Source organism: Zootoca vivipara, chromosome 5 (assembly GCF_963506605.1).
Source record: "Zootoca vivipara chromosome 5, rZooViv1.1, whole genome shotgun sequence".
NCBI classification, from domain to species: Eukaryota; Metazoa; Chordata; class Lepidosauria; order Squamata; family Lacertidae; genus Zootoca; species Zootoca vivipara.
The window spans coordinates 48,243,704-48,260,172 of NC_083280.1; the positions used below are offsets into that span (position 1 = coordinate 48,243,704).

Sequence of the window (16,469 nt, forward strand, 5' to 3'; positions counted from 1 at the left end):
AGGTGCCATTCTTGCCCATGTCCCCAAAATGCAAAGGCAAAGCGCCAAGCGGGGCATGGCTCCAGAGGCTGACTCCTCCTTCCCCTCCTGCTGCTGCTGCTGCAGAAGGGAAGGAGGGTTCAAGTAGCCTCCTGCTGCTGGTAGTCCCAAGAGGAGGAGGAGGAGGAGCCGCTGCTGTGTTTGGCTCCGCCCCTGGAATTTCTCAATAGAATGTTCCACTCATGCTAGACTGCACAGTTATTAAAGCTGCCCCTTTGTCTTAGAAGGATAGTTCTCAAAGTTCTGTAAGACTAGGTGTTTTCTGGAAAGTAAACCTAAAGCTCCTTACTATTTAATATTTCTAAAGTTGGGCTTAATGGGAGGGATCACTGCCAGTTTGCTTTATAAATCCATCCAAATAGAAGGATAGCTTTGTGATGGTAGCCTAGCATAATTCTTGGGATGGGGCAGGGGGGTTATATATAAGAAAGTATCTGTCAGAAAGGAAACCCCCTTCTCTACCTCGGTCCATCACCAAAACCATCTAGGTTAATGGCTACCATCGCATCTCATGGCAATGAATTCCAAGAATTAATTATGCACTGCACAATCAAATTCTGTTGCATAAGCAAGTATGTGCTATAATCAGTACCCATTGACAGAATGGTAAGACCACCTGGTTTGATTTTATTTTAGCTCGTCTTCTGTGATTAACAATAGCAACTAAACACAATACAGGTTTTTAAATGAATTGGAAAACTATATGAATTAGCAATTGACCAAGAATCTGATAAAAAATAAAATCAGTAAATATTGTTCCCTACAACATGGGAATAATAACATGCTAAATACTTGCTTCCCTTGGCAGAATGTTGTGCCTACCAAACCAATTGTGATGCCCTAGAAGGGGTCTGCTCCAATTTTCACCTGAAAGGGCTCTGAAACGCTGCTATAAAATAAAGCTGTGTTGAGGAAATGGATCTTGTTACATAATGACCCACATCCCTTGACTGAGTCCCCCAGAAACATGGCAGCCTAACAGACATAAGATATTGGGGGACAGTAAGAGATTCACTCCTAAATAAATGAATGTGTTCTTCTAATTATACTGTACAGTTCCAATTTGTATTTGAGGAGGACATTTCCATAATAGCAAAATTGGAGCGGTTGGGGGGCTAATGACACAGATTGGTCCCGAGGTTTCATTTCTTTGTTACAAAAGTCCTTGCAATGGCAGCACTTTGATGTTGAACAGCATGGCAACGTGCACTGTTTGTAACACGCATTTTCTCCAGTTCTCCACAGTGGGTATGAAATCAGCTCACTGGCTCCAGTTTAGACTGCTGCACTGTTTCTAAGGCCTAGACTCCTCCTTATTTCTTCCTCTTCTTTCTTTTATCTTTTTTTCCAGCACCACACATATCAACCAGTACGGTAAGTGTTTCTCTGCTATAGAATAGGAGAGTCTGCAAACAACTGATAAGTTTGATGCCCTCGGCAGCTGCTTTTGAAAAAGGAAAAAGAAACCATTTCAAAATAATCTGGCTTCAAATTCAGATCATGCTATAGGAAGATTTGAACTATTGCCTAGAGTGGCATTGGACTGGATGGGGGTCAATAAACTGGTAAGACAGAGTTGGTGCCTGGTTTATTGGGAATGGGGTAGCATTTCACCTTAAGATCTGTAGGTTCAATCCGATCTGTCCCTGTCTTTTTGGGCTCAAGTGGCCTTGGTGGCATTCAACCCCTTTCATCAGCTAAAACTGGTGCATGCACTAGTTGTGACCTCATCTGGGCAGAGATAGCCTAGCCACAATTTTTCATGCTCCTTTTAGACTATTACAAAACGCAGTCTCTGGGACTGCCCTTGAAGATAGTTCAGACAATATAATTAGTACAAAACATAGCATCTAGATTACGTACCTGGCATATGGCACTCTTCTTCCAAGCCTTGAATGAGTTCCCTGGGTCCCAGTCCATTTCCAGGTTCAATGACAACCCCCTCCCCCCCTGCCTGGTTATCGGTTTGTTTTGTTCTGTTCTTGTTTTTACTATATGTTTTGTGTTTCTATCTTATACAGTGGTACCTTGGTTTACAAACACAATTGATTCCAGAAGTCTGTACTTAAACTGAAGCATACTTAACCTGAAGCGAACTTTCCCATTGAAAGTAATGGAAAGTGGATTAATCCATTCCAGACAGGTCCGTGGAGTACTCTACCTGAAGCGTACTTAACCCGAAGTATGAGTGTAATTGGTTCTGGAAGTCCGTACTTAACCTGAAGCGTACTTAACCTGAAGCGAACTTTCCCATTGAAAGTAATGGAAAGTGGATTAATCCATTCCAGACAGGTCCGTGGAGTACTCAACCTGAAGCGTACTTAACCCGAAGTATGAGTGTAATTGGTTCTGGAAGTCCGTACTTAACCTGAAGCGTACTTAACATGAAGTGAACTTTCCCATTGAAAGTAATGGAAAGTGAATTAATCCATTCCAGACAGGTCCGCAGAGTACTTAAACTGAAAATACTCAAACCGAGGCGTACTTAAACCGAGGTATGACTGTATTGTTATGCTGTGAACCACCCTGAGATAAATAAATAATAATGTCAAATACTGGTTTTAACTTTAAAAGCCCTAAATGACTTTGGAGCAGGGTCCCTCAATAATTACTTTCTCCCTTATGTGCCGGTCTCTTCATCATAGGCCCTTCTGTAGTCCCCACAGATGTTAGGTGGATTATGACGCAGGACAGAAACCCAGACACGTCCCATAATAAGCCATTGCAATGTATGAAAAGCCACAACCTGGAACCCTGGCAAACTTGAAATTGCCAATTTAATTCATATTACACTGATGTTTGGCGAAATGTACAAAATTTCCCTAGAGCCTTGAGAGGGCAGTGCAGAAAACAGATATATTATCTTATATTGCCAAGCAAGAAAGACGCAGATACAATCAGATACAAATGTGCTGCAGTGTAGTCCATTTATAAATTGTTTCCCATAGATTATCACAGTAAAAACAATTCCATATTTTAAAAACTATTTCAAATCCAATACAGCCCTCCTGTTCATGCAAGGACTTCCACTCCCTCTCGTCTCTCCATGTACCCTTCTGCCCCCCAAATCTACTCTGAAGGGTTGAGGGAGCCCCAGTGCAGATTTGAGAAGGCGAAGGGCAGGAGGGGAAGTTGCATTGTGCAAGCAGAAATCCTTGCCTTACAGGGATAGCATTGTTGAATCTAACCCGCAGACAGCGATGAAAATATATATGCATCTGTGCACACATGCATTCTCTCTCTCTCTCTCTCTCTCTCTCTCTGTGTGTGTGTGTGTGTGTGTGTGTAGATTACTAGTTAGTGTAGATTACTAGATAGTGAAACAAGACTCTTGGTTGATAATCATAGCTAAACTAAAATTGTTCAAATAATCCACTTCCCTTCCCTTGAACAACTGAAGTGAGCAAAGCGACAGGAAATAAGGAAAGGTCAGATTTGCATGCTTTGTTTGTTTCCTTAGATTTTCCATAGTTGTGAACTGAATGTCCAGCATTTGAAGATCAAGTTCACCCTTTAGGCTTGCAGTTGCAACACTCTTCAGAATAAGAACTCAAATGGGGCCTTTGTAAAGAAATAGATATACACGAAACCATGATGTCTTCTCCCTGCTCTTGAGTGATGTCAAATGACCTCTCTACCCTCCAGCCTAAGCCACTTTTCCAGACAGTGGATCAATCACTGTATTCCTAGGAGTGGTGTAAAATTCACCTTTTAGCAGACGGAGTTTGGCCCATCTCACTAGGGACCCGAGCCGTGGACACTCAGAGCATCATTACATCAACCTAAGAGGAGAGCTGATTCCATCTGCAGTGTAAAGAGACACCAAACTATTCATTTCTCCTCTCTTTCTCTCTCTGTGTCAGTTTAAAATCCTTTCATTCATTATATAGTACTTTGCAAACCATAAACAGCTTAAGAAAGAATACTCTTCCTAAAAACAGTTTGGCCTAATCAAAACAAGTCTCATGGAAGACTGACTTAAGAGTAAGTAGGCTAGTCAAAGTGATTTGTCAATCTCAGCTTTAATGTGCAAAACATTTTCTAATCCTCCTGTCATTCAGCCTCCCAATAGTCTGTCATTCCCATTTTCTCTCATGGGATGCTGAACTCTGAGGGCCAAATGAGATGTGGCAACAGAGATGTATGAATCTCTCTCAGCTCTCTCTAAACTTTTGGAAGTAGCAGCCACTGTGTGTGCATGTGGAGCATAGGGGAAGGGTATTGTTTTTTTACCAGACAGCATCCTGGAACCCACATAAGGCACATGTCACCCAGTTCACTGCTCTTAAGTGGAAGTGGAAGTGCTAGGAAGTGCTAGGAACGTGATGAAATCCATCTCACATTGAATACAATGGGGCTTTGAGGAGGGGGCTTCACCTTTTGCTGGGTTGGACCCATTATTTATTTTAAAGGTCTGCACCCTTGCATAATTATAAGCCTGTATAAGCAAAACAAGCTGAAAAACAGGATCAGACACACAATTATTGTGAGAATCACTGTACAAAATGGCAGATCAATCAAATGCATTCTGTAATTCTGTAAATCCATGGGAGGGATAATTTTTTTAAAAAATAAAAATTCACCAGGCACTTCAGGGATGGGGGGGGGGGACTGAGACAGGTATGTTTCCGTAGGGAGTTTTCATTTATTTGTGCATTTATTAATGCATTTATTTATCAATTTTATATTCCGCCCTTCCTCCCAATGGAGCCCAGAGCAGCAAACAAGTGATAACAACATCTTTACAAACATCTTGTCGTCTTTCCTGCCCTGAACAAAAGCTGTGTGTTTTGTTTTGTTTAATTGCCCCCAGCTTTTTCATTTAAACCCTTCCTTACTTGGGAGTTTGTATCACCAGTGGGTGTTTTTTTTCTGGGAGGACACGGGTATGCATACCCCTAAACATTTTGTGAATCTAAGTTTGGCCTCATTGAGGGGCAGTTTCTAAATATGAGTAGGAAAATGAAAGTACCCCTAAACATTTTTTTTAAGCACTGAGCTTTCTGGCACTTGCTACTTATTATGCCTAGGGCTGTGATGCACAGCTGCGATCAAAATCTACAATCTTTTCCAGCTTTTGTATTCTGCATTATGCTGTTATTGCTTTCATATCATTAGAGTGTTTTTGTTTTGTTTACTGCACCAATGTATTTTGTTTGAAGCTGTTTCATTGATGGAGATTATAAAGTGCCCTGGGAATACCTATCAATCCAGCAGGGAAGGTGTGGCATAACAATCACGGAAACACATAAAACAAATGAAGGCTCAAAGGGGCCACAACAGAAAAGTCCCTGTCACTGGTGGCCATCCACCCAGCCCCTGAAGGGGGAGGGGTGGGAACTGGAGAAGGGCCTCAGCGGATGATGGCAGTAAATGCACACTCTTGTGCCTCCGCATTTGCTCAAGTAAGAGATCATCATGGCCAGTGTACTGTCCTCTGAATCATTTGCAAGCGGACTCTTTAATGGATGTATTTACCTATGCCCTGGAAGAGAGGCAACTGGACACTTGGGAAATCAAAGCTATTTTTAGTATGTTGCTACATTTTTATCCTATTCCTCTTGGTCAGGGCTTTCCCCACTTCCATCCTCTCAACTAGGGATTGGGCAGAAATTCGATTCAGTTTGCATCTGAAGGGGATCTCATCAAATTCACACTTTGTGAGAAAAATATATGAACTGAAACACAGCCATCCTTCAAAATCCGCCCTCCCCAAGCAGTGTGTACAGAAAGGGTATAAAGTGTACACATGCTAGTGAAAACAGTGAAATGACTTCATATTGGGGGCAATATTTACGGGGGGATTCCTTTGGGGGCGATTCCCACCCCAAGCCCTAACTTGAGCTTCCAGGAATTGAATCTGAGATTTTCTGCATGCAGGGCAGATGGGCCATCACTCTGCTATGGCCGTTCCCATAGAATATCTTTACATGGTGAACTTTGTTTAGAGTCTTTAATCTTCTGAACCTCTTTCCTTTTCACATTGTTTGTTTCAATATTGTTGTTCTGTTAGGATGTAGTTTCAATGAACATTTTAATTTCTGTAAGCTACTCCGAGTAACTGAGCTTATTAAATAAATAGGGCAGGATTGAAAACTTGGAATACATAAATAAAAAAATAAAGAATTACTTCTAAAGAACACCTGTACCTTATTTAGACATATAACAGCAGCATTATGCAGCAATGTATGGCAAAATCTGCAAAGGCTGAGTTTATAAGGTTTTGTTCATTTCACATTTTGATAGGAATTTCACTGCCTCCCTCAATGGACACTGCCATAGCGTTTGCTTCTACATTCTTAAGGGTGGGGTGCACTTCGTGTTCTTCACAGTATTTGAGAATGAGTCACAGAGAATGAACTACCCATCACTCTCTGAAAAGGAATTTCCTTCATACAAAGAACTGAGGTCAATCTGTGATGGAGTGAGAAGCCAATAGATCGTAGATGGGGCATTAAAGTAAACTTTAGTTTCCACAGCTGCCTTCTGGCAGCCTGGTTGTGTAAATGCATTTTATGGAGCAAATAGCAGCTGTTGACCCCACTGCAATTAAAGCTGTATCTTAAGCTAGGGCAGAGGCAGAGGCATTCAGCACTGTCTTATAGGCTCTTGCAAACCCTGTCAGATCGCCTTCCCCAACCTGGTGCCCAGCAGAGGTTTTGGGCCGGGCAGGGTGGGAAATGCTAAATAGTGCTGCCTGCTGAGTGCCAAGGCATTACAGCTACCTCCACATTTTGTACTCTAACTTTCTTCAGAAATGTCCAGTTGACTTAGCTTTCATTGTTGTTGTTGTTGTTTTTAAAAAAGAGTATGGGGCCCCTGCTAGCATGGGGCCTGGTACATGTGTACCTCTTGCACCTCCCTGTTAGCAGCCCTGAACATGAGTAATTCAAAATTTCTATCAGCGATATAAGACAAGAACAGTGAGGACACATCAGTGCCATACATTTAAAGCATTCTTATACAGTCCATGGAGAAGCCTGGGAACTGTAAAGTGCTGAGAATTGTAGCTCTGTGAAGTCAGTGCCAATGACAAGCAACAATTGTTGGAATCCTTTGGGAGAAGTCGTGACTATTGAAAAGATATAAGAAAATTCTGTTTCAAATTCGTGAGGTTGATGTGACCTAAATGTCAGGCACTGCACTACGAGGCGTGGGGGGGGGGCATTGGGCACCACGGGGGTCTGTAGGGAGGCACCGGTCTTTAGTGCAGTGGCTGCTATGCATCTAGGGTTGGGATTCTGGGTGGCAGGGGGGCTTGTTGGTTCCTTGGTTTTTCGGGTGCTGCAGTGGGGCGGAGCCACTTCCAGTCCGTGAAATCAGCAACTGTCCTAAAAAACTGAGGCGGACCAATCTCAGTTTGCCCTCAGACAGCCCCCACCTGCCTACCCCGCTACTTACAATCAGTCCAAGGGGTTTCACTGTCTGTCTGCTTCCTTCTTCTTTGGTCTCAGTGTTAACTCCAGGGAGGGGGAGGGGGATAGAAGTAGAATTAATTGACTCTGCCTCCCATTGGCTCTGGTTCCACCTTCTGTTGGGGCTTGAAGCCAGACACCCAACTATTCCCCAGTGCGCACCAACCACCACTGAAGCGGGTGGAGGGATGTGTAGAAAGGCAAAATGGACAAACAGGTGAAGGGGAGGAAAGCATACAATGAAAGAGAGAGGTGGGTGGAGAGAGAGAGAGAGAGCTCTAGACAAAGTCCACCTAGTGATGACTATAGCTCCACACTCCCAGCACCCAGCCCTTGGCAGATCCCTACTGAGAGAATGTGAGCCTTCATTAAAAAAAATCATATCCAAGGCAAAATCTAGTGTGCTATTTCAGGGCTTCTTTACTGGCAGCTCAATATGCAACATTTCTTGACTTGATTGGCCAACAGTAAATATGGCCAGGATAGTCTAGTGTGGCTGCAATTTCCTCTTGTCAGTAGGATGTTAATTAACCAGCCATTGGCTCTGTCAGACATTGCACCTCAGGCTGTTCTGGTATTCCTTCTCCTGTACCTAAAATTCATTTCCTCTATTTTCAGAACCTCACCACGTCTTGCTGCCTCTTCACGTCCTGGGCCTTGGCACCTGTCCTTCAGCTTTGCTTGGAACTTAACCTAGTTCAGATCTACTGCCTTCCCCTGAAAAGGGGATATATCAACCTTTTTTGATTCTATATATCTGAGGTTCCACTGAAGCTGCTTGAGTTGGTTTTTCCTGGTTCCTACTCTGCTGGTGATTATTGACCATATTGATGGATTAAGGCCAGGGATGACAGATTGCTTGCCTCACCCTGAAAACTCCAGGCTCTGTGACAAAAAGACAAACGGTGAAGACACTTTTTAATGTAATTCCTTCATATTTTGCCATTGTTTTGTTCCTGTCCACATTTGGCCACAGCTGACTTTTCTCCTTTGCTTTTACTCTTCTTTGTTTGTAGAATGTAGCTTGTAAAACTTTTAGCTGGGCTCTCTAAAGCGCCGTGTATATTGATAGTACTCCAAGTACCAGAGAGAAGAAACAACCAGGCTAAGTGTCTCCCAAAACTATGACAAAAATTAAATAGCCCAATGATGACATCACTGCAAAAACAAACAAGGCCACCATTTTAATACCACTCACGTTGAATGCAATGAAGATTAACAGTATGTTTATTGCTTTTCGAAAACAAAACAAAAAAAACACCAGGTTGGTCTCCTAATGGAAAGTTGCAAACTTTACAAAACAGATTAAATTTGTGGGGGGAAATGTACAAAGATTTTTGAACAGAAGCAGAGCCAGTACTCTAGCTTCTCAACAGCTGGGCCACTGTTGCCTACCAGGAAGGGTGGGGCAGTAGGGAGGTTGGAATGGTGCAAATGCACCGCCAGAATCAATCTAGCACTCTTCCATGGCACCAACCTCCCTGCTGCCTCACCTTCCTCCCAGTAAGCAACAGCAACCCACCTGCAAGGAAGGTAGCTTAGTGGCCATACCCCAGCTGATGAGTCGTTTCTGGATTGGAATGGCGGTAACCCTCTAAGGAAAATAGGTGCTTTAAAGATGGGCCACTGGTAAGAAAGCACTGTCATTATTATGAAAAGCTTGGAAATATTCTTTGTACCCAATATTCACTTGCTTCCCGGAATGGCCTCCTAGAGGAGGTTCATCAGGCCTCAACGTTTCATTCTTTTAGGCTAGGGATGGGTGCCCTCCAGAGGTTTTTGGTCTACATAACTCACATCAATACTGACTGTTGGCCATGGTGTCTGAGGCTTGTGGGAGTTGGAGTCCAACAACATCTGGAGATAGCAGGTTCCCCACCCATTTTAGGTGCTGGACTAAACCATGGCTCTTCCAGAGCGCTTTCAGTTGATTGTTCCTCCTGACTTTGTTATACTAGTTACACTATGGCTCATATCATTTTATTGGTGCTACTTCATATATACATATATGTGTATATATGATGTGTTTTGAGGTATTGTGTGATTGTTTCTATATCTTTTCCAGTGCTATGATATCATCCTGAAGATGGAACAAGTAGAACAAGTACATAGTCTTCCAAATGTAGCCACACTAGACAGTTATGTAGAAGCACAAGGAGACTGGCAACTTTATTTTCAATGCCTTCACTAACAATATGCTAGCAACACATAACAACAATAGCAAGATAAAGTAGGTCTGAACTGTTACCCTCTCACTTTCCTGTGTTCAAATGGCATTGTTTCCACCCTGCTCACTTTTCAAATTCTGTCTCACGGGATTGTCATGATATGATTGCTGCAGTCAGCTGATACTGTATTAGAATTGCACATTGTGAATATATATATATATATATATATATATATATATATATATATATATATATATAACAAATAAGCCATTGAGTCTTTCATGATTTTAGTCAATTGTATGAATGAGAATTCAATCCAAGAGCTCTTTGTTGACTTACACAGGTTGGCCCTGTAACATCAAGTTTCAAGATCTTAAGGTTATGCAACAGTACCAGAGTCTGCACTTTCCCCTCACAATACACGTGCATGATGCATGAACACACATCCACACTTGCTCCAACTTGAAGTTGAAGCTGAACTTATCAACAGAAGCACATGGCAGCATTTGAGAGTGTGGCACTTACAGTACCGGCTAGTTTCTGCATTTTAGAACACATCGTTCTGTACTATTAATCCATCAAAACTGTCTGGAGTTGGAACAAAGACACCACTTTATTTATTATAGCACTCCCCTAGCAACATGTTCTCTGTGAAACCCAGGCCAAATCTACCAGGCCTGATCTATCCCCTACCTTAGTATGTGTGAAAACTACCGTAAGTGCAATGATATTTAGATCTGCAAAAAGCTAGGTCAAGTCTGTAGCAGCATTGAGACTTTGCAGTTCAGTTTACAAAGTTTTACTTTAATAGACTTGCTGATCCAGGCCACATTTGCGTGGTTTTTTTGACCAAGGCCCAGTTTTGATGAAATGCTGTATGCAAAATAGTTTGTATTATAATATACGGTACTAGCAGAAAGTGCCTCGCATAGCCCAGCACTGCTAGGGGGGCGGTGGGACCAGTGCAGTTTTGAAATCAGTGGTTAAAATCAGTGCAGTTCTGAAAGATTCAGTCCGCCGTCTTGATTAAATACAGCATGCAATTGAACCCAACAATAGACAAAAATCTCCTCTTTGATCTCAGGAACCGTCATGAAAATTTTGGCTACCGTCCTTCTTTGAATGAAACCAAGTCCAGCAGTTCCCAGGCCACTCACGGGGCAATCTGAAAAGAGAGATCTGGTCACAGTCCAAAGTCAAAGCACAAAAGACAAGGTCAAGGAACAGTCCAAGGTCAAAACAAAGGGCAGCCAGGGAGCTGGTACAAAGACATTCTAGCATTCTTTGCCACGAACTGGGGGCTTTTAACCAAGAACCTTTAGAGTCCCACCACCTACAGCAAAGTTGCAGACCATCTGGATTGCATGAAGAGTTTGGTCTACTTGTGACAAACAGCTTCCCCACAAATAGTACGGTATCTTACTCCTGAGGAGTCCTTGTTCTCCAAATGGGCACTCTAGTATCTGGTAGCTGAACGGGCCTGCATTTTTAAGGACTGGTGGTCCCCAGATTGGGTGGAGGCTCAGCCTCTGATTCTGTTCAGGGACCCTCGGTGTCTTGTAGAGGAGGTTGGGGTACTGTGACTCCTGAGAGACCTGTATCTCCTTGCTGTTCATTGTCAGAGTCTACTCCTCTGTAATGTTTGCTCTGGGGAATGCCAAGTGTTCCTCTGGAGAGGGGTCTTCCAGCAGCAGCCTAGCATTCAAATTATCGTCAGAAGTCTCCAAATCAGTGTAGTTTTGAAAGGATCAGTAGCCCATCTTGATTCAAAATGGTGTCCAATGGTATCCAAAAGCTGCTCCTCAACATCAGGAACCTTTGTGATAAATTGGGTGACAATATTTTCAGAGATGTACAAATCAGTGCAATTTGGAACATTTCTGTCTGCCATCTTGATTCAAAATGGCATGTGATGATATCTGAACTGATTCCTCTATCTTGTGAACTGATGTGCCAAGTTTGGCGACAAAATCTCAAGAGGTGTCCAAATAAGCGCAGTATGGAACGTTTCAGTGTGCCGACTTGATTCAAAATGGTATCCAATATTCAGACAAGCAGTTCCTCCACCAAGGGAACCCTTGTGCCAAATTGGATGGCAGAGAGGTGTCCAGAGCACAGAAAACAGATGGACAGAGAGACATGTCGATTTCCAAAATATGTAGTAGATTTGGGGACTACACAATATTTTGTTATAGGAAGCAGAAAAATCAATGTCTGTTTATTCATGTTAACCCCTTTTCTACACATATAAAATCACAAATGGTTACATCAAAAATATTACCAAACCCCCGGCTCATGTTATGCATCTGAATGGCAGCCATCCATTCTCTAGCAATTAAAAGACAGTCATCTCTGTAATATGCATTTTAATATAACCATTGTACTGGGCACACTTGTTTAAAAAGAGATAACAAAAACAGTGAGCGTTCAATGTCTGCTTCTGGAAATATATATCTAACATCAACACTGTGGTACTCAGTGTAGAAGATATGGTACACTCACTGCTGATTGAGGAAATAGTCCACATTAAAAGGTACATGAGGTCAATAATCAGGTATTAGTGGTAATAGGTAATTGTAACCATGGTCCAATTTTAATCAGGCATCAGAATCCCTCAATAGGTAATTCTGATATTTGTTTTAGCACCTCTGATAGAAAGGGAACATTGGTGTCAGAAGTATCCCTTAAACCAGGGGTTGGGAACCCTTTTTAGCCTGAGAACCACATTTCTACATGGGGAAATTTCCAGGGACCACACGTCAGTGTTGGGTGAAGTCAGTGGCAAAAATGGTCAGAAGAATGGATGTGACTCTTACCCTTGTACAATAGGCTACATGCCAGCCACACAAAACCCAGAAGTTTCTACATACACTAACATTTGGAACATGTGCAGAGTGGGGCAAACAAGATGATACTGGGTCTGAAAACCAAGCCTTACGAGGAGCAGTTGAGGGAGTTGGGGATGTTTAGCCCAGGGAAGAAAAGACTGAGAAATGATATGATAGCCATTTTCAAATTACTGAAGGGCTGTCACAAGGAGTAAGCTTGCTTTCCGCTGCTCTAGAAGGTAGGACCCAAAACAATGGATTTAAATTACAAGAAAGGAGATTCCGACTACACATTTGGAAGTTTCCGACAGAGCTGTTTGACGGTGGAAGAGATTACTTCAGAAGGTGGTGGACTCTCCTTCATTGAAGGTTTTGAAACACAGTTTGGTCATCTGTCACGTGATTCCTTGCATTGCAGGTGGTTGGACAAGAGGACCCCTGGGGTATCTTCTAATCTACAATTCTGTAATCCCATAATCTTTCCATTCACCATCAAGGAGGCATGATCACAGTTGAATGTCACCTTTTAAAAATGTATTTCTTCGCTTGTTTAAAAGCATTTATACTGTGTGCCACCTAGCATTTCAAAAATCTCTAAGCAATGTACAGCTTGGAAAACAAAACTATATATATATAAAAATGTAGAGGGTCCAAGTTTGTTAAAACACGGTATTCTCCCAAACCGCTTGCCTGATCACGGTCAAATTTGGCCACAACATCACATGGGTATAGGCGAGTGTTTCCATGCACATAGATTGGCCACATGTCACACCTGTTCCACGAAAACCAGGTAAAACCCACTGGTTTGGAACCCTGAAATCAGAGGGCTGGGGAAGCTGGGAAATAGAAGGCAGAAGAGGTTGCAACACAGCGCCCTCTAGCAGCGGCTACACTGGTACTACAGCTAGAAAACTTTGGGCCTCTATCGGAGGCTACACTGGTACTGCAGCTACTAGGCCGAATGGAGGCTCGCCTTTACACTAGGCTGAATGGAGGTGGGGACTCGCCTGGGTGTGGGTTGGGGGCAGGAGGGGACGGGATAGGTCATGGATCAGGACAGGGTGGGGAGAATCACAGGGATGAGCCACAGCAATGCATGGCCTGGCCAGCTAATATAGAATGAAAACATTAAAGCAAAAACACAGCCTAAAAACCAGTAAGACAGCCACATAAATGCACACAAAAATGAACAGAAATTCCTAAGATTCCATGATGTAAAAAGGGCGTTTCTGTATCACATTTATGAGTTTGTTTGTTTTAATAATATTTTGCCAATAAAGCAAATCAAAACCAGAGGACAAACTAGGAACCAGACCCAGGAAACAAGAACACACCACTTCTCAGGAAAACCTTGTTTTTCAGGTGAGGCATCGCTGGAACAGGAAACTTGTTATAGTCCTTTCTGCCCAGCAGCCCAGGAAGATCCCATCGCCAGCTTGGATGGGCAGAGTCAGTCCAGGGTCTGAAGGTACTGTACTGTACTTAAAGAAACTGCCGCCTGCAGTTCAGTGATTAACCACATGGAGCAGCTCCTGACAGTGCAGCATAAGAAATGATGATGCTTATATCATATGTGTGCTAAATTGCTGAATTTCTGTCTTTCATGTGGTAGTTCTGTGGCAGTCCTTCCTGATTATTGTTTATTTCACAATCAAGACTAAGTTGTTGCACAGTTGTTCAGAGGAACTGTGAGTCTTTTCTACAGCAAGTTCATGTGTTGTGGGGAAATGACACTTCTTTGGTCTTCAAACTACAACATCTTATCGGTTGGGAAATGTAAGAGAGAGAGAGAATTCAGAGGTGGAGATTATTGTGTTAGTTTTTCTACTTATGATGCCATTGTTTCTGTCCCAGATTTTAATATTCCTTTTTAAACAGCATACCTGTAGATTTTTTAAAAAATAGATATACCATTGTCATGTTGTGCTATATTTCATTCACACCAATAGGAAAATTCAGTGTACAACACCTTCCTATGCCCATCCCAGTTTTTTAAAAGCATTTTATATTTATGTTTCCATTTTTTAGAGATCAAGTGTTCCATGTACAGCTCAAATAAGCCTTTCAACATTTAGGAATAAGAGATGTTTGTCCTTATTTTCTAGCCATCTACTGCTACTTTTCCATTTTTTTCTTCAGTTTAAGCTGTGGGCTATGTCAACCAGCAAACAAATTCATATTTTACACTGTTTTGGTTTTTTTAAAACAAGAATTTTGAAAAAGAAAAAGCAAAACACCATAATACTGGCTTATCCAGGTATAAGTTTCTTAACGATTATGTGACTGACACTTGAAATGACAAAAGGGAAAGGTACGTGTTGTTCATTAGAAAATGAAAAATAATATGTTATAATTATTTCTACTTTTTCTAGATGCCCTTTGGCTTAACTTTTATTCCCAGTTGTAACACACCTTCATGTACATCATGTAACTTCATTTGCTCAAGTTTTTCCCTCCCTACCTTTGTACTGCACTTCCCTCCCCCAGTGGTTGACAGAGAATCAGACTGTAAGCTCCTTGGGGTCAGGGAACCTTTTTTCCCTATAAAGCACTGTGCAGGGATAATATGTGCTTTATTCCAATAGGGGTTTATGTTTTTTAAAAAATAAATAAAAAAATGTGGTTGAACCTCTGCTCAATCCTTTGAGTAAAACAGGGGAAAGAAAGAAAGAAAGAAAGAAAGAAAGAAAGAAAGAAAGAAAGAAAGAAAGAAAGAAAGAAAGAAAGAAAGAAAGAAAGAAAGAAAGAAAGAAAGAAAGAAAGAAATGAACTCCCATTTTTAATAGACAAGGAAAAAGACGAGCACTAGGACCTGCCCGGAGTCTTTGAATCAAGAGGTCCCTTGATTCATTCAATCTCTCCTAGACATACACACACACACTCTCTCACACACACTCACACAAACTGCAACAAGAGGAGGAAAGTCGGCCAAAAGGGCTTTAAAAATTTCAAAGTTTCCATTTGCAGAAGCAATGGGGAAACGTGGCAGGCCGAGGAAGGAATTCAAATGTGAAGAGGATGCTGTGGTGGAGCCTGGCGTAGGGCAGCCGCGGCAGCAGCAACTGCCAGTGGCAGATAATATGTCCAGGTGCCCGTTCAGTGACATTTTCAACACCAGCAGCGAGGACTCCATGGAGAAGATCAACACTTTCCTACAGAACGTGCAGATTTTGCTGGAAGCAGCCAGTTACCTGGAGCAAATCGAGAAGGAAAACAAAAGTAAGTGGAGTTTTGGTTATGTTTGGTTCCTTCTTCTGCTGCTCCTTAAAAATAAAAATAAAAAATAAATAAAAAATAAAGAGAGCCAGGCATGTGCGATGACAACAGAAAATGAAGAAAATCTTCATGAAGATGCAACAAGACAGAAAGAGAGAGAGCCGGGGCTACCAGATCAGGCTAAACTCTCGGTTAGTTTCTCCCTTACAACCACATCCCAGCAAATATATACGGTATTTCTTTTTTAATGCACCAAGAGATTTCGATTTTTTTATTTTTTTAAAAAAACACCCGATCGAATTAGAAAAAAACATTGTTTTTGTATAGTTCTCTCTCTTTTTAGAAACAGAAACAAAGCAAACCAGAACCCGTGCTATCCGTAAAGTGACCCAGAACAATGTCATCATGTTATATTTGCATCTTTGTGGCATGTTTTTCTGAGATCTCCCGTTCCCATAAAAGACTGGTAATGTGTCAAGGGGGGGGGGGGAGAGAACAAAACTGGCCAAACTAGGGGCTGGTGTAGAGGGAGGAGGGGAGACAATGCAAAACAAACTTTATGCTCGGCTAGTAGACAAACGGAATACTTCGAAGATTTAAGCAGAAAGGAAAAGGGAGGAGGGAGCTTGTTTATATTTTTAAACTCTTGCACTCCTCCCCCTCCCTCCTCCGTCCAGAAACCCGAGCCGGATAATAAGTGTAAGGGAACAAAAGCGGGGTAGCCAAATAGACAGATACTGTATGTGCATTTCCCCCCTTCCCCCTCTGGTGGAGAAGGATTTGCCCCAGCACCCCTCCCCCCT

At 42.2% G+C, this 16,469-nt stretch overlaps 1 protein-coding gene across 1 annotated transcript in view; it reads left to right on the plus strand.

Annotated features, from left to right (window-relative positions):
- Window positions 1-15,318: 15,318 nt before the first annotated feature.
- The window catches only part of MXI1 (MAX interactor 1, dimerization protein), a 75,131-nt gene continuing 73,980 nt past the window's right edge, over window positions 15,319-16,469 (plus strand). Inside the window, exon 1 of the mRNA XM_035132468.2 lies at window positions 15,319-15,669. Coding sequence (XP_034988359.1) covers window positions 15,423-15,669 — 247 coding nt within the window. The 5' untranslated portion in view covers window positions 15,319-15,422. The remainder of the gene's footprint in view (window positions 15,670-16,469) is intronic.